At 31.7% G+C, this 27,032-nt stretch overlaps 1 protein-coding gene and 2 long non-coding RNA genes across 4 annotated transcripts; all 3 read right to left on the reverse strand.

Annotated features, from left to right (window-relative positions):
• Positions 1 to 180: 180 nt before the first annotated feature.
• On the reverse strand, positions 181 to 7,317 carry LOC139773168 (uncharacterized). Of its 2 annotated transcripts, XM_071707443.1 has the most exons (5): positions 3,325 to 7,317; positions 2,193 to 2,283; positions 1,808 to 1,972; positions 475 to 828; positions 181 to 340 (listed from the first exon to the last, which is right to left on the reverse strand). In XM_071707443.1, the coding sequence occupies exons 3-5, from the start codon at positions 1,952 to 1,954 to the stop codon at positions 254 to 256; spliced, it is 588 nt and encodes a 195-aa protein (XP_071563544.1). In that variant the 5' UTR covers positions 1,955 to 1,972; positions 2,193 to 2,283; positions 3,325 to 7,317; the 3' UTR covers positions 181 to 253. The 2 variants fall into 2 exon arrangements, with proteins under 2 accessions (XP_071563544.1, XP_071563552.1); XM_071707451.1 differs by lacking the exons at positions 2,193 to 2,283; positions 3,325 to 7,317 and adding an exon at positions 1,202 to 1,300 and having other exon boundaries at positions 1,808 to 1,968.
• A 1,049-nt stretch (positions 7,318 to 8,366) lies between these two features.
• Positions 8,367 to 11,875, reverse strand: LOC139773216 (uncharacterized). The gene is made up of 3 exons (XR_011718297.1): positions 11,708 to 11,875; positions 8,669 to 8,834; positions 8,367 to 8,561 (listed from the first exon to the last, which is right to left on the reverse strand). It is a non-coding gene; the product is annotated as an uncharacterized lncRNA (long non-coding RNA).
• A 7,090-nt stretch (positions 11,876 to 18,965) lies between these two features.
• LOC139773101 (uncharacterized) lies at positions 18,966 to 25,511 on the reverse strand. The gene is made up of 5 exons (XR_011718273.1): positions 25,344 to 25,511; positions 20,825 to 20,866; positions 19,601 to 19,732; positions 19,273 to 19,360; positions 18,966 to 19,165 (listed from the first exon to the last, which is right to left on the reverse strand). It is a non-coding gene; the product is annotated as an uncharacterized lncRNA (long non-coding RNA).
• Positions 25,512 to 27,032: the final 1,521 nt, after the last annotated feature.

A 27,032-nucleotide genomic window follows, 5' to 3' on the forward strand; every position in this document is an offset into this window, starting at 1 on the left:
GAAGGCTGTATATAGTCATCGTTTATCAAAAACTACGCCAATTACGTCAACAACGTTATAAAGTTATTATTGCTAATTACTTAATAAAACTTATTTTGGTTTATCGCAAATCAACATTTCCGCATATGACGTTAAGAAATTTCATAATTTCGTTTATGGTTTTTAAATAAAAGCTTTTCATAAAATATATAAAATTTTATTTAATTTACGTACATTTGATTTTAATTGCGTATTTTATATTTGTTTATATTTATTATTGGAGTCCAATGAGCCGTGATCCTAATTCATTCAATGTTTGCGTTACTCCTCGAGAAACTTGTTTGGTGATACCAACAGGGAACTGAAAACAATATTTTTCATAAGTTACTGTATTGTATATTTAGATAGATTTTGTTCAAGAGGATTCTTTTATTTCTTAAACATTTTTCAATATTTACTACATTGATATATATGTATTTATTATTTTGTACTTACTTCCGTTAAGAAGTTCAGAAAATTGCTGAGATTCTCGAAACCATTAACGAACCCTCTTCCTATTCCGATAAATTTATCTCCCATATTACCATATTTTTCTTCGTCCCTAATTCGATCAACGAGTGGTTTTGGTGTCAAAAACCTATTCAAAACTTGTCTGATGGTGTCAGGTTTTCGTTTTTCTAAAATAGCTTGGGCGGTCTCGTTTTCTAAACGAACTGTTTCTCGCGATATCACACGAGACAGACTTATTGGCGTAGTACTTTGTACAGACGGTATAGATCTGCGACTTTGAGGCTTGTCAGACTCAGTAATTAATGGGTCGACACTATTTTGAAATTCGTTGTTTATTTGCTGCAAAAGAAGAAAATTTATCAGTACGCCAATAATTGTTAATAATTATGCAAACAAGAAAATATTGGCTAAAATAAAATAAAGCGAAAATGGGAAGTAAATGCAAGAGGAATAACACCAAATTATATATCTTGCGTTTCTCAGATAACACGAGAATAATGTTCTGATCGTTTACAATTGGATTTTTATTTACGATATTCATGAATTATTCTATATTTTCGAATAAAAAAATGTCAAATTGATGTTAACTATAACACGATGACTTTCTATAAACTGGTGAAGATATTTCATACATAATAAGTCTCTGCGAATAACCATGTTATCAAAAGTAAATTATCGTTAGGTATATGAATGCTATGGATGTAGTAATTACCTCTGCTCGATTGGCAATGTTGTTTCTAGTCAATATTATTAAATTGACAAATCTTCCTCTGCCAATTCTAATAGCATCGCCGACGCGTTCTAATAATTCCTACGAAATAGCAATTTTGACTTCGCCTGCCAATTATAGTGGCGAATCACGAGGATCCAATTAAAATTTTGAATGAACAACTAAGGAACTAAGGAACCAAGCAATTTTTTACGTTGATTTTTAGATAAGTTCAGATTTATGACTTTCTGTTTTACTGCTTCCAAAAGCTTTGGAATATGGCGATCTAATATGCAAGTCACTTTTTTGACTTGCGATTTCCAAAGATTGCATTTCTCTTTATTTTCGCAAATACAGTTATGTGCAAAATAATAGCACCGGCTGAAAAAAACAAAGAAAAATCTAAATTTAAAATTAATCAACTTAAAAATAATTTGCTGTATTTATTAAATATCAATTAATAAACACATAAAACATCTCATCTCATTATTACAAAAAGATAACAATGAAAAAATAGAATTTTGTTAAAATTTATCATTTTCTTCATTTTTTTCAGCCGGTGCTATTATTTTGCACATAACTGTAAAATTTATAAGCACAAAATTTTACCTTTGTGTCTTCCAGCTTCGAAGGTGTGACGTTTTCCGCATTATTTTGTATGTTGCCGAGGGTGAATTTTATCGGTTCCTCCGCGGGACGAGCATTCAGTAAGTCCAATGAGCAGATAAACGATAAAATCATTAAAATTCGCAACATGTTTTTCTCTGATACAGTCTGAAAGAGTTTCTAAAATTATCTTTTAAACGAAGAAAAGTTTAAAATTTAAAACTCACTGCACTTATAAAAATATTAATCTATATGATTAGAAAGATTAAAATAACTTTTTAATTAATTTATTCTTGAGAACACGATAAATATCTGCAGAAGCCTGTCGCAGTCGAAGCCGAGCGAATCGTGGACTAACAGATTTCGCTCTCGACGGTGACGAACTTACCTAGCGGTTTACGACACTGCTTTACTTTCACTTTAAGTTTCTCCATATTGAAAATCACAGGTGTGTGAATCAATTGATCAGAGAAGCAAAACTGGAATCAATACACGTCACAAAAACTTAGGAAATTATTTATCGCAAAAATACAAATTTTTGTATACAAAAAGACAGGTAAGAAATAATATATTATTATATATTATATATTTATTAACTATTATTATATTATTAAATTGCAAAATTATTGAGAACATGGCAAAATATATTTCCGTTTTAATAACAATGTGTACGTGTTATCAATGCAGAAAGCAATAACTAAAAATAGCTAAAAAATAGTGACATTATCGATATCGCTTCACAAGTGCAATGTTTGAAAATTGGCCTAAGACGAAGGACATCACAACTTAATTGGCGGAAAATTTTACTGTCATGCGACGAAACTTGACATAGTATTCTGCGCAAATCACTCTTCTTTAGCTGCAAAAATAAACGCGAAAATTTAACGTTATGAAATTGAGTGAGCCGTTTTATTTTCCAACAATAAATTATAAATTTTTATGTATCACAAAGTGCATGATTTTACTTGCAGCAAACTCTTGGTTGTTATTACATTATTATCAATTTACATTATAAAATTATTCGGGTATACAAAAATATATACTTCTAATAAAAAATAGACGATGGCGTTGAACAATGAATGAACGTTTAAACCAGCTACATCGCTATAGTGTTTTTACTGTATTTTTCACTAATGGAAAGTTTACCATTACTTTATAATTACTTCATAATTACATTAAGATCTAGGTATTATTTTTTTGTAGCTATCCGATTATTTATCTTAGCTATCACTATATGTTCTGTGGAAATCTTGCTTGGTTTTCATTGTTGTGGCTTCCATTGATGGAATAATTACATCTTTTCCATTACTAGGATTATATAGTATTTTCTTTTTTACATTATTATTTTCACTTCCTGTATTACTGCCTGATTACCCTCCCTTATTATGATTATTGCCATTTCCTTCTTTCTTTCTACCATTTTTAGTTGCAGTTTATTTTAACGAGTCTTGTTCTTTGTTAAGACTTCCATATGTAATATTACGATGTTATATAGGTATCTCTTTTAATGTGACCATTACCATTTTTGTTTTGTTGTTATGATATTTATCGTCGCTATTGACTATCCATTCTTGTCGTGTACGATAGCTTGATACTTCTTCCTTCTCCTCTATGATTACTGCCATGCTGTTTCTTTTCTCCACTTAATTTCGTTTCCTTTTGATGTTTTTAAAGTTATTTTTTAGATTTATTACAATTGTCCTGGCGCCCTGTATGTGATATTACAATGCCTTCTCCTTTTTGTACGCAACATTTTTATTTTTGTTGTTGTATTCTTAATTATTACGTTAGATTGTTCATCTTTGCATGCAATATTGATACACTCTTCTTTTCTTATATGATTGTTACGATTCTTTTTTTTTTGTTGTGATTACCCGAGAAAAAAAATGGGTATAATATAGTCAGATGTAAAATATATTATTAGATATGAAAAGATCTAAATTAGATATGAAAAGATCTAATTTTATATGAATTTTATATGAATTTTATATGATTATATATAATCAGAGATCCTTAATTTGGCGCGATATGATCATATCTTTACACAGGGAAGACCGGGGCTGGTTGTCATACTTTTCAAATACTGATTTAAAAAAAAATGTTAGCAATATTTTATAATATCGTAGTATAGTAGCTATACTAGTTTATAATGTATAGCTACATCCTTTAGGTGTAAGAAAAAAAATATTAGATTTGTATATATTTATACACAAAAAAGTTATTTAATTTTAAGCAAAATCGTGCAAATGTGACAACTTACCCTATATTCAGGGTTGATTGTCACATGACTCTGGATTCATTGTCATGTATCTTTCATGTAGAGGACACATACGACAAATAGTTCCTGTTTTAATATTTTATTAAAGTTAGTGACAGTTTTTGGTAAATTTAACTTAATAATATATTGCAGTATGAATTAAACGAAAAATTAATAATTTTTATAAACTTTGTAATATAATTCTCATAAATTACTTAGAGTAAATAAAAGAATAATAATTCTCATAAACTTTGAATCCCATCTCATTTGAGATAACTTATACCCTGAACGGTCATTTTGAACAAAGAAGATTATATTTATAAACTATGTTGCAATGACGGTTAACTAAATACAGGAAAAATTATCTAAAACTACAATATTTCTTATGACTAAAAAGAAATTATGATTGGTAATTCAAAAAACCAACGGAACAATAAAAACAGAGGTAAGAAAAATTTACTCACGACCTCCAATTTTTAAAAAGTGTTCGTAAATATCACATGCGATGTTTTTGAAACGAGCTATTTCGTACATCCGACTAACACGATAGGAGCAACCTACATTATAGAGAAGAAATATTCCACTCAATCTATTAAGTGAGATATAAGCTTTGTGACAACTTACTTGTGTGACTTCTAGCCCCGGTCTCCCCTAATATCTGTACAAACTTACATTTTTTTTAAATCCCGACGTGTATCCAACTCCCTTGCTCTTACATGATCAACTTTATCAATTTATCTTCGGCAATAAAACAATAAATGGTTCTAATTGCCGCCACAATCATCGCACGTTCGGCCGTGATCAGACGATTTGTTTCATGATTACCACAAGACCTATCGATGTTGCCGCGATATTATTTTCGCTTTGGTTCTCGTTCTACGGCGATAAGATGCTTCTTCCTTCTATTACTATCTCGAGTAGCAATTTGAGTAAACAGAAAAAGAATAAGTTTGTCTAATAGAATTCATATATTAAAGAAATTATTTCAGATCAGACAATACACGTAAGAAAATGTCATATCTCAAAAATATCTTTTTTTTTTTTAATATTATTAGAACTTTATTACAAAAGATATTTTAACCTTTTAATAGTATAGTGTTATCATAGGATTAATAATTATGCATACTTATATTATTTTAACTGTGACGATATCTGCCATTAATTTATCCGAAAGAATTTATAAACATATACGGTAAGAATCACATGACTAACTTTCAATTTTTTAATAGTGATTTCTACATATATCTAGTATTGGTCCGGAACACTGCTTTCTTTATTAATTACTTGCTGTCCTTATAGTACTTTAATTATTTATTGTTGGAAATTAAGCAAAAATAATTGTTAATTTTTCTAACACTCTAGCAGTAATAAATGGTTCGTTTCGTTTCGCCAAAATCATATTTATTTTCGGTCACTCTGTCTGGCTATTCTCCGCTGTCAGTGCTCTCCTTTGTCTCGAGTATTTGTCTCGTGCGATTTTCTGTTCGCGATGCTCGAGATGAAGGAAGAACCGATCGACAATAACAGCTGATCGACTGGTGATCGGTCTCGTATGCATTTCACGTATGTGGCACTCAGAAGTTCTTCTGGAATGTGTCAAAGGAGAAATAGAACAAATCATTTTTAAAAAATCGCTCCAGGAACGTTTCAAACTTCAACCAGTTACCGCTGACGAGTTTGTTATCAGCTGATTGCCCGTGAGACAAAGTCCTTTAAATCAAAACAGCTGAGCGTCCGTTCGCCCGTCAGCTGATCGCCTCATTGGCTTAATTTTAATTATTGTTAGCGGGGGGCACGGAGTCTGGAATTTTCTTGGAAACCGAGGAAATGAAATCTGAGCCTCCTTCGTGCCTCTGCTGGCCGCCACTCGATAGCAGTCTCACGGCGTGTGAAGAGTAAAACAAAGTGATTAAGAAATAAGGTTCTTGCAGCATGCATCTCGATTATAGATCCTAAACTCGATCGGAGTTTAATATAAATACATTTTCGCGTTCAACCGTGTATCCGGAGCTCTCAACGAGTGAAATCGTGCTTCGTCCGAATTTGTACCTACATATTGTAAATACATCTATTTTTGATTTTAAATTAAAAGTCCTAGTTACTCAAGACTGTGTTAACTTTCTTTTTTCTGCGTAACCTTGCGACACGCTCGTTCTCGCGTGCTCGCTGTCACATCGCGAACATTTTTTCGAGCTGAATTTTTACCGTTATCAGTGCGGGTTATTAGTCGCTGTTCGCGTTGTGATCAGTGCGTGACGACGTTGTTGCAAAGCAGTCTCAGCCAAGGGGTAGACGATGAATTTCGACACGGAGAGTTTCCTCAGGAGCCAACAGGAACTTTATGGTCGAATTGCCGGGCCGATGGAGACCTTGAAGAAAGTAGGGATGGCAAAGGTTACGTCGGGCAAAAAATGTACACGCACCGAACATTTTGAATTGAAACATTTGTTAATCCGACTCTAATTAGATCATCGCAAAACTCTGCAATGTCTCTACTGAGCGCTAAAAGCCGCTCAAGCTTACTAATAATATGTTGGATTCTCATTGTGGACGTATAGCCCGAGTTGAAATGAAAATTACGATTCCGTGAATGGCTCTTTACAAATCTTGCAATGTCGTCTTATGTCTCCTCACCACCATTCGGCTGTATATCCGAAATTGTAAGTAACAGAATATTTTTCTTTAACTGCCTCTTAATATCCGGCTCGAAGGACCAATTCCTTAAACTCAATCTTGGGACTTAGTCCCTGTACTTTTATATTTTAAGACTGCGCCTCACGCATAACTTGTACTAAATTTTAAGAATAAAGGTAAGATAAGTTTGAAAAGGAAAAGCTCGAAATCTGGAATATCATCTCGTGTTAAAATTCTTAATCGATCACTTCTAAGATTCGACTCGCAGTTGTCGCTGACAAAGTGCGTGGCAATTGGTTCTGAGCGCTGACGAAGAGTGTGGCGAGCAGATACCCTTGCTGCCGAAAGCGTGGCGATTACGGGGTTGATCCTTGGAAATCATAATTAATTCCCGAAAGTGAATTTGGCCTTTACGCTGCCGATCTGAGCGCTGACGAAGAGTGTGGCGAGCAGAGTGTGGCGGATTGGCTTTTGAGCGCTGACGAAGAGTGTGGCGAGCTATAAAATTCATTTTCGAGGATTCGGGTTAGATGACGAAAAAGGGAGGTACACGAACTCAAATTAAAAGGATTAGGTTCCAGATTAAAAAAGCAGTAATTTCTAATCAAGATCCTCTTCCCCTCCTCCAGCGATTACAACAACTACAAAAGGCACCTACATTTAAACCTATTCCTGTCGACTTCGACATCGATTATCCCCATTATAATCAGATAAATAAAAGTGATCCTCGGTACAAAATTTATAAACTCAGATATCTTTTCGGTCCCGAATAATAACAACAATAATAATAATAGTCTTCACACGACTTGTCCAAATTCCTGGTAAATTGCTTAAATGCATTGACCAAAAAACGGACGAACAACAAACAGAACGTGACAGAACGTGACAGATAAAACATCTGCCTCACATCCAACTTCCACCCTTCACGCGGAAGTTCGACGAGTGACCGGCCTTCAAGGATCTCTTTCGATCTATCATCGATCGCGACTCCTCATTGACAGAGGTAGAGAAACTCCATTATTGTACCTGCCTGAAAGGGATGGCGGAGCAATGGGTACGTAACATTCCGAATTCCGACGACGGTTGAAAATTACGAGCGGGTGTGGGCAATGCTTGTCGAGCATTATATACACGCGTACAAGCGATTGCTCGTCAGAACGTGCCTCTCGATATTCACCGCGCTACCGAAAATGAAGAGCGAGTCTGTGGGCGATCTCAGATGTCTCTTCTACGGCACATCTTCGTGCATCTGATCGTGGAGATTCTCGCTCGAGATGCGAGTGGGAGATGGCAATTAGCGGGACCACGGAGTTTCCCTCCTACAGTGAACTATGAATCTACTTAGAATTTGAGCGGTTCAACCGTTATTGAGATCCGATAATTTCAGGTACTCGCAACTCTTCGGCTCCCGTAAAGGTACACGATCTATCTCGATCGCTGCGCGTATACTTGACGCGAGACACTACTCTTGATCTCGCTAATTTATGAACAAAATTTATAAAAATATGCGATAGAAGTTGTGCTAACTAATTTTTAATCATTTAATAATGCGACAATTGCAATTTGTACAATATTTTGCGATATTTTTTATTAATTATTTGTTTTATAATATTTTTCTATAATTTACGAACAATGTGTGGAATTTATGAAATAATTTTAGTTGCTGTAAAATTTAGTTGCTTAATATATTTATTTCAGCAAAATACATGTAACATTTTGATAGTTAAAATTTAGCATGTTTAGAAAGAGACAGTGCATTTAAGTATTATGTAATAGTAGTATAGATAGATCATAGTAAGTGCATTTTTTATAGGTGGAGTGTATAATAACAGTGCATTATTATTTCAACGATGAAAGTTGTTCCTCCTGTAAAATTATTAATTTATCCATATATAAACTCTAGAAATGATTACATTATTGTTGACGATCATTAAATGCAATGTTTAACATTCAAAGATCTATTTATAACTTACATAACATTTCCTTTTCCTTTTTATTTAAAGTCATTTCACTGTCCTATGCCCCAGTGAGCCCGCTTACTACGTCAGTTAAGGCATTCCCTGCATCACCTACCACAGCAGGGAGCCCGCCTACTAGGTTAGTTGCGGGATCCATTATTTCATCTAATATACCAGGGAGCTGCAAACATTCCAAAAAGTTTCGTGTACATAAAAGTAATAGTACAAAATGATTTATATTCAATTCTATTGATACGTATTCTATTATAAGTATGATGTAATTTAAGTAGTACGATATAAATTAGACAGTTTTGTTCAGTTTTCGTTTTTGGGCTAAAACCGAGCTAAAACGTTAACCTTTTTTTGTATGTGCAATTTGTATAAACTTCTAAAGTTTTACGATATCGATTTTCATATTTACGTTAAAGTTTAGTTGAAGAAATGGATAGGATATAAATATGTATAATCTTCAAAATAGATAAATTTTTATTAAATAAATCTTGGATCATCCTGTATTTAATTTTGTGGTATAAACTAATTGTATAATAAGACATTCTCGTTTATATATACTTTCTTATGAAATGTATGTATATATTTTAACCCCAAAAAGGATCCCAATAAAATTATCTATCTACTTTCTTATTTTGTTTTAAAATGTTGATTTCTATTAATTTATACAATATATATTTCTTTTATAAAAATATTCTTATATATTATTTTAGAATATACGGAAAAGGAAGACAAATAGAGGTTTAGCAACGTCTGTTTAATACTATATTGTGCTGATTGGCTCGGGCGGCAAATCACACGAGTCTGAAAAAGCTTTCGCCCCGAGGTGCACACGATATTTTTCACAATACCTTTACGGAAAGTTCGACTTCCATGCCTAGAGAGAGGCGAGAGTGGTCAATTTTACGCCAGGGCGGCATAGCGGGCGGAAAGTAACCACTTTCCTCCTGGTTACTTTCCGCCCGCTATGCGGCACCTGGCGTGAAATTGGCCGCTTTCGCCCCTCTCTACAGGCATGAAAAGTCGAACTTTCCGTAGAGGTGTTGTGAAAAATAATTAAAAATGTCCAGAACTATTTGAAAAAAGTTTTTATGAACTAAAACGTTTCACTACATTGATTATATGTTAATATTTTTATTTTACCTTGTTAAAATCAACCTTAAGCTTTGTTACAACCAGCCCTAGGAGTAGGGACAATCGTAACAAATCTCAATCTTCATAAAATTTGATTTTTCTACAATTATAAAACGTGGATAAATTTTATTTATACCATAATGTAAGTAAAGAATGTATTTAACTTATGAAAAAGAAAGAGTATATAATGAGTATATAAACAAGCAAATCGAAGATATCAACACAAATGAGAAAATTGTTACGTTTGTCCCTGGTCCCCTCTATATTGTATAATATGCTATAAGATCCGTCTTTTTCATGATTCTTTCAAGCTTTTTTTTATGAAATATATATAGATGATGCCTCATTTTGTGGTATAAATGGAGACCTCAGATATCTCTTGAACGATACTACATTTTACAAAAAAATGTTTCGGATAAAAGTTAGAGGGTTTAAGGGGACCCTGGAGCGGCGGCAATTACCGATATTTATAGATGTACGATTTTCTTCGAATTGGCTTTACAGATTTGAAATCCCATTAACACGTTGAAAGTACGTACGGAATAGTTGAGTGGAGTGGTAAATTGAAGACTGAAAACTTAAAAGAATTGAAAAAATTATATTTGATACTACTTAGTGTACCTAACCTTTTGTATATTTAGAGCTGTTACTTCAAGGAAACTTTCGTTTAATATACGAATTATATATATAGCTTATGTGTACAAATCGAAAGTATACCCCATTAATCGGACTAGATCAAAGAACAACGTTGAATCACTGAAACTAAGATTAAAAGCCTAATAAGAAAGATTTTCACTGATCGCATATTTTATGCATGTACACACACGCAGTGTACATGGCGTTGCAATCTGACAAGGACAGATATCTCGTAGGATGTCGTTGGATAAGAACAGAATGATCAAAATTATCGATATTTTTATTTCCGTTTAGATGAGGGCGCTTTCCCCGTCGGAGTTCGGCCGTCACTCCAGGATCCCCTTAAAGGGGGCCAATAAACGATTTTATTAGATTTTGGGTCCAGGACCCGTGTTGAATCCAGGATCCAAGTCAAATTTTTGAAATGATAACCTCCATATTTTGTATTATCTTTTTCTATTAATTAATTTAAACAACTTTTGTCTGAAACATTTTTTTATTTGCTTAATACTTTTTGAAATATTTGAGGGAAACTTGGTAATTTTTACGATATTTAGCTTACGATATTTCGATAATTGTTTGTCGGAAGGAAAAAAATAGTACAGGCCATTTTAACTTGATTTGGTCTCAAGAATATGCTGTTGCAATAATGCTGTGCTCTTTTTTTAAACTATTATGTATACATTTCCTTGGAATTTTATGTATACAGAAGTATTTTAAAAAGTTTGGGTATTATTGCAACAGCATTTCTTGAGACCAAATTAAATTAAAAAGCCCCGTTCCACTCTTCTTTGCGACAAACAATTATCGAGGTATCGTAAGCTAAATATTAAAACAGTTATAAAGTTTTCCTTGAATATCTAAAAAAGTATTAGGCAAATAAAAATTGTTTAAATTAATTAGTAAAGAAACATATTAGTAATTCAGTTCAAATTAGTTAGTAGAAAAAAATGATGCAATAAAAAAATGAGGGTTTTTTATTTAAAAAATTTTACTTGGGCCCTATACGGATTCCGGACCCAAAATCTAATAAGATCGTTTATTGGCCCCCTTTAAGGGGATCCTGATCTTTAAACTCTCCACTTATATCGGAAACATTTTTCTTTAAAATGTATTGTTCAAGAGATATTTGAGGTCGTCATTTAAAATGAGACACCCTGTATGATCTTACGCTTTCAAAGTCATCATTTCCCTCTGATAGGACGATGCAATGATAAAAATTATTTGTAATAATAAAAATGTTTAAATTATTATTATATATTAGTGTATACATACTGCTTTTCCGAATACGATTCCGATGACGGCCAACAATAAAAATAAGTACATCAACACCCGCATGATTGCTGTCTGGCAAGAACGATTTATACTTAGGGTTTGAAAATACTTAGTTTTTGCGAAGTCCTTCGCCTTCAAGTAAAATCAACTGGAAGCAAATGAAGTAAGTGCGTCTGACTTATTGAGAACTCCCTTATAAAGCAATGCTGTATCTTATCGTTGCTTGAAAATTGTTTCAAAATTATAGTGCAAAATTACTGTTGTTAAACTTTTAAAAGAAGTCATTTTTTTGTTATCGTGAATACTATGTATGACGTATGGGTAATGTATACGTCATTAAAAAATTTTATAATTTTATTTCTATTGTATTTTAATAAAAAAATTTTGTATAGTGTTATTAATAATATGCTATTCAATTATTATTTACATGTTATCACAATAACATGTTATTTAATATGTACGTGTGTGTTTCTTAAAAAGCGCCTACTAACGACAAAGCGTTATATTTCTTTTCAAATATTATATTTAGTCGAGAGATCATTCTTTTTTATAATGCTTAAGGCTTCTGTCTACTCGCCGCTTCTATCCTTGTTTGATGACGTTAGAAGCGAGAAATTGCATGCCAAAAATTCTTGCGGTTTTACGTTAAGATAAAAAGATATATCCATAAAACGCGCGCGCAATTGTAATTTCAGAACATTTGTAAAATGTACCGAACACTTTCCTTTGGCTTTAATAATCAATAAATAGCTGTAAAATAATGAAAAATAAAAGAAGACAGGTTAAAAAGATAGATTGCATGTCACGTTAAGTTCACGGTTATTTAGTGATTATTAAAACGTCCTTACGCGACAATACCAGCTTGACATCGATGTAATACGGAACTTATTACAATACAAATTTCCTGAGAATTTTGTTGCATCTCAGTAATTGAATTATTAATTCGTTGCATTAAATCCCTATATACCTAAGTAAAAGTCAAGAGACATTAAATCTCGGTGATTTCGGAGATCAAAAGACCGTTGTTGTTACCTATATTTCATGTTCCGTTTCAATATTTGTTTATAACTTTGTAATAAAGCATTTTTAGCCAAACTTCATATAACATTTTCTTCTTATTATTACTTGTAGAATATGCTCCCGCAGTTTGTCGGGTAAAACCCGGGACACGTAGATAAGAAATGAGTCATGTTCAGAAAATTTTCGTAATTTAGCAAAAGCTATATATTGCAACATTGTACAGCAATTTTTTCCAAGCGATATAACTAAGGTCACATACTTCGCAATTTTCCTACGACGCAAATAGTTACCTTTTGTACGTATAATGATGCCTAAAATGCCGCGATAAAATTGTACCTACTGCCCGACATAAACACAACCATGCAAATGTGTGAATTGGCACGTGCAGTGCCACTGTGTTGTATATTCCTAGTTCTCTCAAAAATTATTTTATCGCAGATTAGATGTGACGGACTAAAATGTCAAAAAGATAGGAGTGAAAAAGGATAGAATTAATTTTTTTCAAGCCATTTAAAGTATATGCGGTTTATACTTTATATCCACATATTTTTTACAGTATAGATATTATAAAAATAATTTATCTTAACTTTCTATGTATCTATGTGCCTATCTGTACATCTATGCGCATATACATGGCGTAAAGATGTTCTTCAGTCTTCACATTCCATATTCATAATTGTTACGTTCACAATATATTACATACAGGATTTTATTTTTACCGTTTTATGATTCTGTCATTTTTCTCGGACATCTGTTTATGTTAAACGATGTTTTTAATGATTACAAAACTATAGTCAATTTATTAAATATAAGAATTATTTAATGCATTGTGCGCGCGCTTTGGCGCGCGCGCACGCACACAAACACACACACACACACACACACACACACACACACACACACACACACACACACACACACACTCACTCACACACACACACACACACACGATAAAGATAATTCAACTAATGATAACTCATCTCAGCGGGACCAAATAACGAGTATTAATTCTTATACATATACTTAAGATGTAGCTGTGAAGACGTTTATTGTTTTTCTATGATATAAATGTATTTTCTACAATTAAACAATTGCATATAAATATGAGATAAAGTTATTAATGAATACCAACTAGAGCAGACAATAACTACGAACATATAATACAATAAAACGTTTTTCTCCATACATGCTTCTTTTTAAAATATTTTTTTGTATTTTGATAATATGTGTAATCTATTATTTTGCTTAATTTACCTATATTTATATTTACTCTTTACTTATTAGGTGTTTTGTGCTGTTTGTCGCTTTTATTCTCCATTTTAAGATGATAATTCATTTGAGATGGACTCGTGCCTTCTATTTGGAACAGTACTTGTAATACCAAGTTAATTAAAGAGAAGGTAGAAAATATAATTAAGAGAAGTTTATTAGTTGTCAATTTAGCTACCATCAGTATCATGCGCAAATTTAATCCGGGTTGTTAAATACATATAATAGGTACGTCTTAAAAATTTTTCTTTTAGACATGCGTGCTTGGGTAGTAAATTTTCTAATAAACTTGCGTGATCTGACATTAGCGCTCTGTAGATTAAATATCTACAATTGTTTATATCTTTAGTATTATATTTTCCGTTGCTGTTATAAGATTTTTAACTTATGTGCAATGAAATTGTACTGTAACGGTTTTTAAGATAATATAACTAAGGTCACAGTTGTATTACTTTAATAACCGTTTCGCAGTATCCTGATATCGCGTACGGTATCGCTGACCATTAGCATACCATAATAACACTGTTGATTATCGTAATAACACTGTCCTTGTCGAACTTGAACTGCAAGATAATGTGTGAAGTGCACGTGCAGTGCCATTGAATTGTGTACTTCTATTCTTTTATACATTACTTCAATACACATATGTTAAATGTAACAGTCCAAAAATGTATAATAAAGAAAATGTATATATACATGTATGTATATGTATATATACATATAAAAATTTGTTTCAACTTCTAAAGTTTTACGATATCGATTTTTATATTTAGGTATGTTAAAGTTTAGTTAAAGAAATGGGTAGGATTTAAATATGTATAAACTTCAAAAACAGTAGATACATTTTTATTAAATAAATCCTGGATTATCTTGTATTTAATTTTGTGATATAAACTAATTGTATAATAAGACATTATCGTTTATACATACTTTTTTATGAGATGTATGTACACACATATTGTCACTCCAAAGAAGACAAATAAAATTATCTATCTATGTACTTTCCTATTTCGTTTTAGAATATTTTTTTGTATTTTGATAACAAATATAATTTACTTTGTTTAATTTATTTTTGTATTTAACATTTACGTCGCCAGGATATTCCTCATTACGTGCGGCTTTTGTACCGTCAATCTAATTAAAAAGAAAGTAGAAGACTAAATTAATAGAATAAGCTTATTAATAGCTAATTTAGTTGATAGTTTTATGCATAAAATTAATCGATGTTGTTAGACATACAGTAAATTCTAATAAATAAATTAGCCGAATCTGACATTTTTGCTCTGTAGATTAAATGTCTATAAAATCTTTTACTGTTAAGAATTACATTTTTATTACAATTTAAGATTTTTTAATATGACATAAACGTTATTTAGAAGAAAATTATTTTTGATACTTTATGTATAAATGGACATATTGTGACAGATATATGCAGAGGGTTGAGACAAATATATGCTCGGAATTGAGCAATATACGACTAATTGTAAGAAAAAAAAGATATATATTGTATAATGCTATAAGATCATCTTTTTCATGTTTTTTTCAAGCTTTTTTTGTAATGAAATATATGTATACAGAATGTCTCATTTTAAATAGAGACCTCAAATATTTTTTTAACAATACATTTTACAGAAAAATATGGCGTTTTATTTAAAAAATCTTACTTGGGCCCTAATTAGATTTTGAGTCCGGGGTCTATGTAGGGCCCAAGTAAGATTTTTAGGGATCAATAGGGATCAATAGATGATCTTATTAGATTTTGATCCCTTTAAACCCTCCAAATCTCGTTTATCTTAAACATTTTTTTTTAAATATATTGTTCAAGAGGTATTTGAGGTCATTATTTAAAACGAGACACTTTGTATATGTTCTTACACTTTCAAGGGCATCGTTTTCCTCTTATAGGACGATGCAATGATACAAATTATTTGTAATAATAAAAATTTAAAAACTATTATTATATATCAGTGTATACATACGGTTTTTCCAAATACGCTCCCGATAACGGCCAACAACAAAAATACGTACAAGGCCCGCATGGTTGCAGTCTGTCAAGTAATCAATGACTTAGGGTTTGAAAATACTAAGTTTTTGTGAAGTCCATCAATCCTTCAAGTAAAAGCAACTGGCAAATGAAGTAATTCTAAAGGAATACGTTGTTGTGCGTTTGACTTGTTGAGAACTTTCTAATAAAGGAATGCTATCTTATAATTCCTCTCTTATAGTATGAAATTGCTGTTGTTAAACTTTAAAAAAGTCATTTTTGTTATCTCCAATACCCATACATACGTATACGTTATTGAGAAATTTTATAATTTTACTTTTATTGCATTTTAATAAAAAGTTTTTGTATAATATTAATAATATGCTATTTACTTATTATTTACATTTACATTACAATAATTGTAAAATGTTTAATTTACGTTTGATTAGTTATTTATTTAAATAATTACGTTAAATATATAGATATCTTTATATGTATATTGGGGAGAACGGGGCTCGTTGGCACAAGGGGCAAGTTGGCATTGCGTTCCGTTTATGTATTTATGGCGAAAGAAACAATGGAAAAGTTGTCATAAAATATCTCTTTTATGACATAGGTATTTTCCCCAAAGTTTTATTTAAATAAAATAATTATATTACAATAAATAAAGAGAAAACTCTGATTCAAGAGATGGCAAGTAAATTTTCGAGCGTTTCAAAATATCGTATTAATGTTCTTCAGCTTGAGAAGTAAATCAAAGTGATGTATTATTAGTTAAAAGAAAAGTTTCTATACGACATGTTATTTTGAGTAACAACGGTAATTTATTATAGTAAAATGACTAAAATCAAATGTATATGTAGGGATGGGGTATGTTGACTCGTATTTTTGTACTCATAAATGTATATACTATATGATATAATTTATTTCAATTGCGCATGTTTACACGTAAACTCTCTTATATTCGCCGCATAATATTAAACTATAGTAATTGGACATATACATATATACATATAGGTAAGAAATGAGTCATGTTTAGAAAATTTCCGTAATTTAGTAGAAGCTATATTGCAACATTGTACAGCAATTTTTTAAAAGCGATATAACTAAGGTCACATATTGCGCAACTGTCCTACGACGCAAACAGTTACCTATTGTACATATAATAATGCCTAAAATGCTGCGATAAGATTGTACTGCTCGACATAAATACAACCATCCAAATGTGAATTGACACGTGCAGTGTCACTGTGTTGTATATAGTGCAAGTGACGAACGACGACGTTTCTTAATTTCTTAATGTAAATTTTCACACAATTCGGACTTTGAATCGCAATATCTCCGTTCGTAGAGCACGTAGAGAAAAAATAAAAACACTTTTATTATATAAATTTGGTTCAAGCTATCCAGTAAGCCTAGTTAGAACCTGACCCATTCACTGGTTATCGAGATCTGTAAAATCTTGAGTACTCGCAACTCGTCGCGTCGCGTAAAAGTGTCACGGTGTGTTCTCGCTTCGCGTGTACTTGGCGCGGGACACTGCCGTGTCTCTTGATGTATTCCTGTTCTCTTGAAAATTATTTTATCGCAGATTAGATGTAACGGGCTAAAATGTCAAAGAAATAAGGGTGATAGAATTAATTTTTTTAAAGCTATTTGCGATTTACGTACATATAACGCTCGGATTGTATGTCAAGTACAATACGATTTGTACTGTTAGCAGCTGAAAGTAGTAAGCTTCTGCAAAATGGTATTCCTTCTCTTCGAATAAGACCAACTTGCGAGTGAAATACTTCCAGACAAATATTTTTTCTTGCACTTATTGATAAGTATTATTTTACTGTTTCTTGAAAATTATACGATAAAGTTATAGTTGTTAAACGCTTAAGGAGGTTGGTTCACGTCCCTGCGGGGCAAGCCTCAGTGGTCGAATTGGTACGACGCCCTACACGGAATGAGGGAGGTTCCAGGTTCGAACCCTGAATGAGGTAATATTTTTCGCAATAAATTTAATAATTTAATTTAATTTAAATTATTTAAAAAAATGAGATGCTTATATATATAAGTATCAAAGATTATTAATGTCTTGACGATCAATCGAACCAAAACCAATGGTTGAATCGTCACGATGATTATTTGCCAATTGTAGTCGATGAAATGAACGTCTAATGTTTATCAATTTATCTTCGGCAATGAAACAATAAATGGTTCTAATTACCACCTCAATCGTTGCACGTTCTCGTGATCAGACGCTCTTTTTCATGATTACCACAAGATCTATCGATATTGCCACGGTACTATTTTCGCTTTGATTCTCGTTCTACAGCGATATAAGCATGCTTCTTCCTTCTATTACTATATCGAGTAGCAATTTGAATAAACAGAAGAAGAATAAGTTTATCAAATGGAATTCATATATTAAAGAAATTATTTCAGACAATACATGTCAAAAAAATGATATATCTCAAAGACATATTTTTTTTTAAATATTATTAGAACTTTATTACAAAATATATTTTAACCAAAAAATGATAGAGTGTTCCGCCAATATAGATTAACAATAGTAAGAAGTTTTATTTCGACTCAATTGGCTATTATATAAAGTTAACACAAACGTTACGACGTTTCGATCCTTGGTTCGGATCCTTATCAAGCAATCTACAAAGCAATTTGGTCTAAGGTCATAATTAAAGTCATATTTTAAAATTGACGGATTAAATTAAAAGCAATGTACTACTACAAGAGAACTATTGCAGTATAAATGCGCGAATTAAAACCATTGTGTCGTTGTAAGAAGTAGCGCACGTGTTGTCGAGACGAGCATGTTCATGCGACTAAAGCCCGGTCTACATAGGCCGCAGTTCGCAAAACGCAAGACACACGCACAGTCTACATGTCTACAGTCAATATAACCTCTCTGTGTATTTTCTATAATTTACGTACAATGTGTGGAATTTATGAAATAATTTTGGTTGCTGTAAAAAATTCAGTTGCTTAATATATTTATTTCAGCAAAATACATGTAACATTTTGATATAGAAAATTTAGCATGTTTAGAAAGAGTGCATTTAAGTGCATTTAAGTATTATGTAATAGTAGTATAGATCATAGTAAGTGCATTTTTTCATAGGTGGAGTGTTTAATATAACAGTGCATTATTATATCAACGATGAAAGTTGTTCCTCCTGTAAAATTATTAATTTATCTATATATAAACTCTAAAAATTATTATATTATTGTTGACGATCATTAAATGCAATGTTTAACATTCAAAGATCTATTAATAACTTACATAACATTTCCTTTTCCTTTTTATTCCGCCCCAGTGAGCCCGGCTAAATGCCAAGATTTCCTCCCTCATCATTAGTAGGCCTGGGGAACTGCACACATTCCAAAAAGTTTCGTGTACATAAAAGTAATAAGTAATAGTACAAAATGATTTATATTCAATTCTATTGATACGTATTCTATTATAAGTATGATGTAATTTAGGTAGTAAGATATAAATTAGACAGTTTTGTTCAGTTTTCGTTAGTTTTTAGGCTAAAACGTTAACCTTTTTTTGTATGTGCAATTTGTTTAAACTTCTAAAGTTTTACGATATCGATTTTCATATTTACCCATAGTGACCCATGGCCCGGAAACGTATCCATATGGGTGTGTAGTGGGATGCAGATGCAGGGGCAGGATTGCTTTGATTGGTCGTCGCGTGTATAGTGCGTGCTGCTCACGTCGTTCACGACCGTGGCAGTCTAGCAGACAAAAAATCAAGCAATTTATGCTTTAATAATTAATTTTTCTACGAAATGCGCGGTAACCTTCCCCTTTCTTTCACTCATTTATTTGTAAATTATTAAGTTACATGCGCATATTTTTTTTTCCTTATATCATTTGCATTTTTTCTTGCACTTATTTCATTCTGAAGGTGTGCAATATGTCATTTCCCATAAGAACCTATGTTAAAAAGTACAATTTTTGGAGTAGATTTTTTTCAAAACGGGACGGTGAAAAATTCCCAAAAAATTCACACAATTCTATTTTGCATTTCAGAACAATACATTAAAATTTCATGAAACTGGCTGCATTTTTTTGTAGCGACGGAACCTTCTTAAGGGGATCCTATAGTGGAGGCCGAACTTCCTCGACGTCGGTAATGTCGACATTTCTAATCCTGTTTTCTATGTTATATCTATATCTGTCCTTGTCTAACGAGAGGCATCTGTCCTTGTTCGATTGCTGCGCCATCTCTCGCTACACGCAATACTGCTTATCCTGTCAACCTGAATGTGCTTTTGCTTAATAAAACTTTATTAGAGAAAATCTTTTTTTCTAGGCGTTGAATCATAGTGTTCTATTTACACAATATTGTTTCTACATGTTGTCCATATAGTCCGCCTGGGTGTCATTTTATATATATAAACTGCAGTATTTTTAATTGTTATTGTCGTCAGATGACAGCTGTATGTGCCCAAATTAGTAAAATTTTTAATTTTTTTTCGTTCCCGATATAAAATCGTGTGTCGCGGACTAGATTTTTGTGCGTACTTTAATTCTGTAAAAAAATTTTGCAATTCTGTAAAGCCAATTCAAAGATTTCTTAAAATAAAAAAATGTCGGTAACTACTGCCACTATAGGATCCCCTTAAAGTTTAGTTGAAGAAATGGATAGAATATAAATATGTATAATCTTCAAAATAGATAAATTTTTATTAAATAAATCTTGGATCATCCTGTACCAATAAAATTATCTACTATACTTTCTTATTTTGTTTCAAAATATCTTTTGCATTTTGATAACAAATATAATTTACTTTGTGTAATTTATTTTTGTGTTTAACACTTACGCTTGTTTCACCATCAGCACGTGCGGCTTTTGAAGCATCAATCTAATTAAGAAGTAAGTAGAAGATTAAATTAATAAAAGCTTATTAACGGCCAATTTAGTTGACAGTTTTATGCATAAACTTAATCGATGTTGTTTGTGACACATAGTTAATTCTAATACATAAATAAGCCGGATTTGACATTTACGCTCTGTAGATTAAATGTATATAGAATCTTTTACTGTTAAGAATGACATTTTTTTATTGCAATTTAAGATTTTCAATAGGTCATGAAAGTTATTTAGAAGAATATTAGTTTTGATACTAAAGGACCCCCCACAAACCTTATGGATTTTGGCCCTCCGTGAAATTGGCTGAAACTGTATAGTATGTTATAATAGTTTTTGACTTACTGATAAGAAGTTTCCATAGGCACAAAGCTTGATTATGGTTATTTTTTTTGGCCACAGCCATTTAAAATGTTGACTTTTAGCATTATTTAAGTAATGTTTTAAATCGGTCTCTTTTAGTTAAATCGAGAGACTCTAATGATATGCACTTAGTCGAGAAATATATATATGTTACGGGCAATTTGATAAATTGGGCATTATGCATAATGGCCGGGCAATATGCATAATTCCCAATTTGTTCGGTCAAAATGATTAATAGAGAAGAATTAATCAAATTGCCCGGCCATTATGCATATTTCCCAATGCTAAATGGTCATTTTGATAAATCACCTTATTTGAGTTGATTTTCCTGGCAATCTTAAGCCCCTTGCACAATAGACGATAGCGATAGCGATAGCGACAGCGACAATGTTGCCAACAAAGGTATAACCTACATAGGTTAGATGACGCGCTTTAAAAGTATTTAACTGTTTAAAGCGCGTCACTAAAACCTACATAGGTTAGATGACGCGCTTTAAAAGTATTTAACTGTTTAAAGCGCGTCATCTAACCTATGTAGGTTAGTACAAGTTTAGCGACAGAATAGTTGCTTTTTTCGAAGTCATCGGAAAATTTTTTCCACCGGAAGAGAATACAACCGACAATGAGTAATAATTAATCCGTATTTGATAAATAAAAAAACCAAATATCCGAGTTTAGTGTTTTTTTCTCATTTTCTTAACGATATCTTAAATTCTAGCGACCACCAAATTTTATCAACAGTTTTGGATTCGAGGGGCAAAAATACACAGAATTTACCTCTTTTCAATTGATTTCTTGTTGGGACCCTAATTGTAGACATTTACCGAAAGTTGAAATTATAGACAGACTGCCATTCTTTTTAGAAAGATATTTTAATATGTTAATCACATTTCCCACTTGTTTGTGGGCATTATGCATAATGACCGGTCAGTTTGATTAATTTGAACATTTTTGCTTTTATTATTCAAATGTCCCGAAAGAAGCGGGAATTATGCATATTGCCCGGCCATTATGCATAATGACCGAATTAATCAAATTGCCCGTAACATATATATAGATAATATTTAATGGTTATAAATGTATTTGTTTTTTTTACTTGCACGTGTGTGTACGTGGTGTGTGAAGTTGGGGCTGGAAGGAGAAGTAACGCGCACGCACGCGAACGTGTGCGTGTGTGTGCGTACGGCTAAGTGCATATCATTTAGAATCTCTCGGCTTAACTAAAAGAGACCGATTTAAAACATCACTCAAATAATACTAAATATCAACATTTTAAATGGCTGTAGCAAAAAAACCTACACTGAGAGAAATGGTCAGTTCGTTCAAAAATTAACAAATGGATAATCCGATATTTTTAGTCGGAATTATGAAAACCCGATCAAGATTAGAAAAATGTCCAATCAATGATAGCCGGATATCATTGATAATTGATCGGCTATTCATAATTCCGATTTAAAATATTAGATTATCCACTTGTTAATTTTTGAACGAACTGTCCATTTTTCTCAGTGTAGCCATAATCAAGCTTTGTGCTGATGCCGCGATGGAGACTTTTGATCAGTGAATAAAAAACTATAACATATTACAATTTTTGCAAATTTCACCGAGGGCCAAAATCAATAAGGTTTATGGGGGTCCTTATGTATAAATAGATATATTGTGACAGATATATGCAGATGATTCACCACGTTCGGAATTGAGCAATATGACTAATTGTAAGAAACAGAAGATAATGTAGGGGAGACCAGGGACAAAAGTAACGCGGGATGTAAGTAACAAACGCGATTACTAAAAAAAATAACATTCATGTACAAATCTATCCACTGTTATATACAATGTCTTTTGAACCCCTCCCTCACCTCAGTAGCGCTCGAAGCTCTGTCATGAGAAGTTGTGTGTCTATTGTGTCGATGCCATAAAAACACGGTCAAATTTAAGTAAGTATTTTGTGTTTTCTTATTTTCTCAATATTTCATTGGAAATTTGGTTTACCTCCTTATTTATTGTTTATTATAAATAAGTCACTTTTCTCTTAAGTAGTTTGATACATATTTAGAGATTAGGTGTTATTTATAACAATAAATATTCGACCAATTGTGGCAAAAATATAAGACGGGACAAAAGTAACAGTTTGTTACTTTTTTACCAAAAGCAAAAATTGTTATTGGTGTTGATTTCTATTAATTTATATATATTTTTTATTTATAAAAATATTCTTATATATTATTTTAGAATGCCGAATATACGGAAAAGGAAAACAAATGAAGGTTTAGCAACGTCTGTTTAAAATAATTAAAAATGTCCAGAACTATAATATTTGAAAAAAGTTTTTAAGAATTAAAACGTTTCACTACATTGATTATATGTTCATTTTTTTATTTTACCTTGTTAAAATCAACCTTGAGCTCTGTTACAACCAGCCCTTGGGGTAGGGACAATCGTAACAAATCTCAATCTTCATAAAATTTAATTTTTCTACGTAATTATAAAACATGGATAAATTTTATCTATACCATAATGTAAGTAAAGAATGTATTTAACTTATGAAAAAGAAAGAGTATATAATGAGTATATAAACAAGCAAATCGAAGATATCAACACAAATGAGAAAATTGTTACGTTTGTCCCTGGTCTCCTCTATATTGTATAATATTCTATAAGATCCGTCTTTTTCATGATTCTTTCAAGCTTTTTTTTAATGGAATCTATGTACAGGATGCCCCATTTTGTGGTATAAATGGAGACCTCAGATATTTCTTGAACAATACTACATTTTACAGAAAAATGTTTCGGGGTCCAGGACCCGTGTTTAACCCAGGATCCAAGTCAAATTTTTGAAATAAGAACCTCCATTTTTTTGTATTATCTTTTTCTATTAATTAATTTAAACAACTTTTGTCTGAAACATTTTTTTATTTGCTTAATACTTTTTGAAATATTTGAGGAAAACTTGGTAATTTTTACGATATTTTATAGCTTACGATATTTCGATAATTGTTTGTCGGAAGGAAAAAAAATGATACAGAACATTTTAAACCTAAAGTACATTCGTAAATTGCCAACAATATAAACAATTAAACTTTCATTTCTTCCGGCTATAATTGGCAAACAATTATCGTGACGATTCGACCATGGGTTTTGGTCCTCGTCGTCAAGACGTTAATAATCTTTGATACTTATATATAAGCATCTTATTTTTTAAATTAATTTAAATTAAATTAAATTATTAAATTTATTGCGAAAAATATCCCTCCCTGAGGGAGGTTCCAGGTTCGAACCCTGGCTGAGGTAATATTTTTCGCAATAAATTTAATAATTTAATTTAATTTAAATTAATTTAAAAAATAAGATGTTATATATAAGTATCAAAGATTATTAACGTCTTGACGACGAGGACCAAAACCAATGGTCGAATCGTCACGATGATTGTTTGCCAATTATAGCCGGAAGAAATAAAAGTTTAATAGAACATTTTAACTTGATTTGGTCTCAAGAATATGCTGTTGCAATAATACCTCTTTTTTAAAACTATTATGTATACATTTCCTTGGAGCTTTTATGTATACAAAAGTATTTTAAAAAATTTGGGTATTATTGCAACAGCATTTCTTGAGACCAAATTAAATTAAAAAGCCCCGTTCCACTCTTCTCTCCGACAAACAATTATCGAGGTATCGTAAGCTAAATATTAAAACAGTTATAAAGTTTTCCTTGAATATCTAAAAAAGTATTAGGCAAATAAAAATTGTTTAAATTAATTAGTAAAAAAACATTTTAGTAATTTAGTTCAAATTAATTAGTAGAAAAAGATGATACAATAAAAGAATGACGGTTTTTATTTAAAAAATTTTACTTGGGCCCTACACGGACTCCGGACCCAAAATCTAATAAGATCGACTACTGGCCCTCTTTGAACTCTCCACTTATATCGGAAACATTTTTCTTTAAAATGTATTGTTCAAGAGATATTTGAGGTCGTCATTTAAAATGAGACATCCTGTACGTTCTTACGCTTTCAAAATCATCATTTTCCTCTGATAGGACGATGCAATGATAAAATTATTTGTAATAATAAAAATTTTTAAATTATTATTATAATGTATACATACTGTTTTTCCGAATACGATTCCGATGACGGCCAACAATAAAAATAAGTACATCAACACCCGCATGATTGCTGTCTGGCAAGTACGATTTATACTTAGGGTTTGAAAATACTCAGTTTTTGCGAAGTCCTTCGCCTTCAAGTAAAATCAACTGGAAGCAAATAAAGTAAGTGCGTCTGACTTATTGAGAACTCCCTTATAAAGCAATGCTGTATCTTATCGTTGCTTGAAAATTGTTTCAAAATTATAGTGCAAAATTACTGTTGTTAAACTTTTAAAAGAAGTCATTTTTGTTATCGTGAATACTATGCATGACGTATGTATAATGTATACGTAATTAAAAAATTTTATAATTTTATTTCTATTGTATTTTAATAAACAAATTTTGTATTGTGTTATTAATAATATGCTATTCAATTATTATTTACATGTTATCACAATAACATGTTATTTAATATGTACGTGTGTGTTTCTTAAAAAGCGCCTACTAACGACAAAGCGTTATATTTCTTTTCAAATATTATATTTAGTCGAGAGATCATTCCTTTTTATAATGCTTAAGGCTTCTGTCTACTCGCCGCTTCTATCCTTGTTTGATGACGTTAGAAGCGAGAAATTGCATGCCAAAAATTCTTGCGGTTTTACGTTAAGATAAGAAGATATATCCATAAAACGCGCGCGCAATTATAATTTCAGAACATTTGTAAAATATACCGAACACTTTCCTTTGGCTTTAATAATAAATAAATAGCTGTAAAATAATGAAAAATAAAAGAAGACAGGTTAAAAAGATAGATTGCATGTCACGTTAAGGTTCACGGTTATTTAGTGATTATTAAAACGTCCTTGCGCGACAATACCAGCTTGACATCGATGTAATACGGAACTTACTACAATACAAATTTCCTGAGAATTTTGTTGCATCTCAGTAATTGAATTCGTTGCATTAAATCCCTATAAGTAAAAGTCAAGAGACATTAAATTTCGGTGATTTCGGAGATCAGAAGACCGTTGTTGTTACCTATATTTCATGTTCCGTTTCAATATTTGTTTATAACTTTGTAATAAAGCATTTTTAGCCAAACTTCATATAACATTTTCTTCTTATTATTACTCGTAGAATATGCTCCCGCAGTTTGTCGGGTAAAACCCGGGACACGTAGATATGAAATGAGTCATGTTCAGAAAATTTACGTAATTTAGCAAAAGCTATATTGCAACATTGTACAGCAATTTCTTCCAAGCGATATAACTAAGGTCACATATTTCGCAATTTTCCTACGACGCAAATAGTTACCTTTTGTACGTATAATGATGCCTAAAATGCCGCGATAAAATTGTACCTACTGCCCGACATAAACACAACCATGCAAATGTGTGAATTGGCACGTGCAGTGCCACTAAGCTGTGTTGTGTATTCCTAGTTTTCTAAAAAATTATTTTATCGCAGATTAGATGTGACGGACTAAAATGTCAAAAAGATAGGAGTGAAAAAGGATAGAATTAATTTTTTTCAAGCTATTCATATTTTTTACAGTATAGATATTATAAAAATAATTTATCTTAATTTTCTATGTATCTATGTGCCTATCTGTACATCTATGCGCATATACATGGCGTAAAGATGTTCTTCAGTCTTCACATTCCATATTCATAATTGTTATGTTCACAATATATTACATACAGGATTTT

The sequence above is a fragment of the Temnothorax nylanderi genome, unplaced genomic scaffold (assembly GCF_030848795.1).
Source record: "Temnothorax nylanderi isolate EJ_2023f unplaced genomic scaffold, tnyl_v1.0 TNYL_tig0004_pilon, whole genome shotgun sequence".
NCBI lineage: Eukaryota > Metazoa > Arthropoda > Insecta > Hymenoptera > Formicidae > Temnothorax > Temnothorax nylanderi.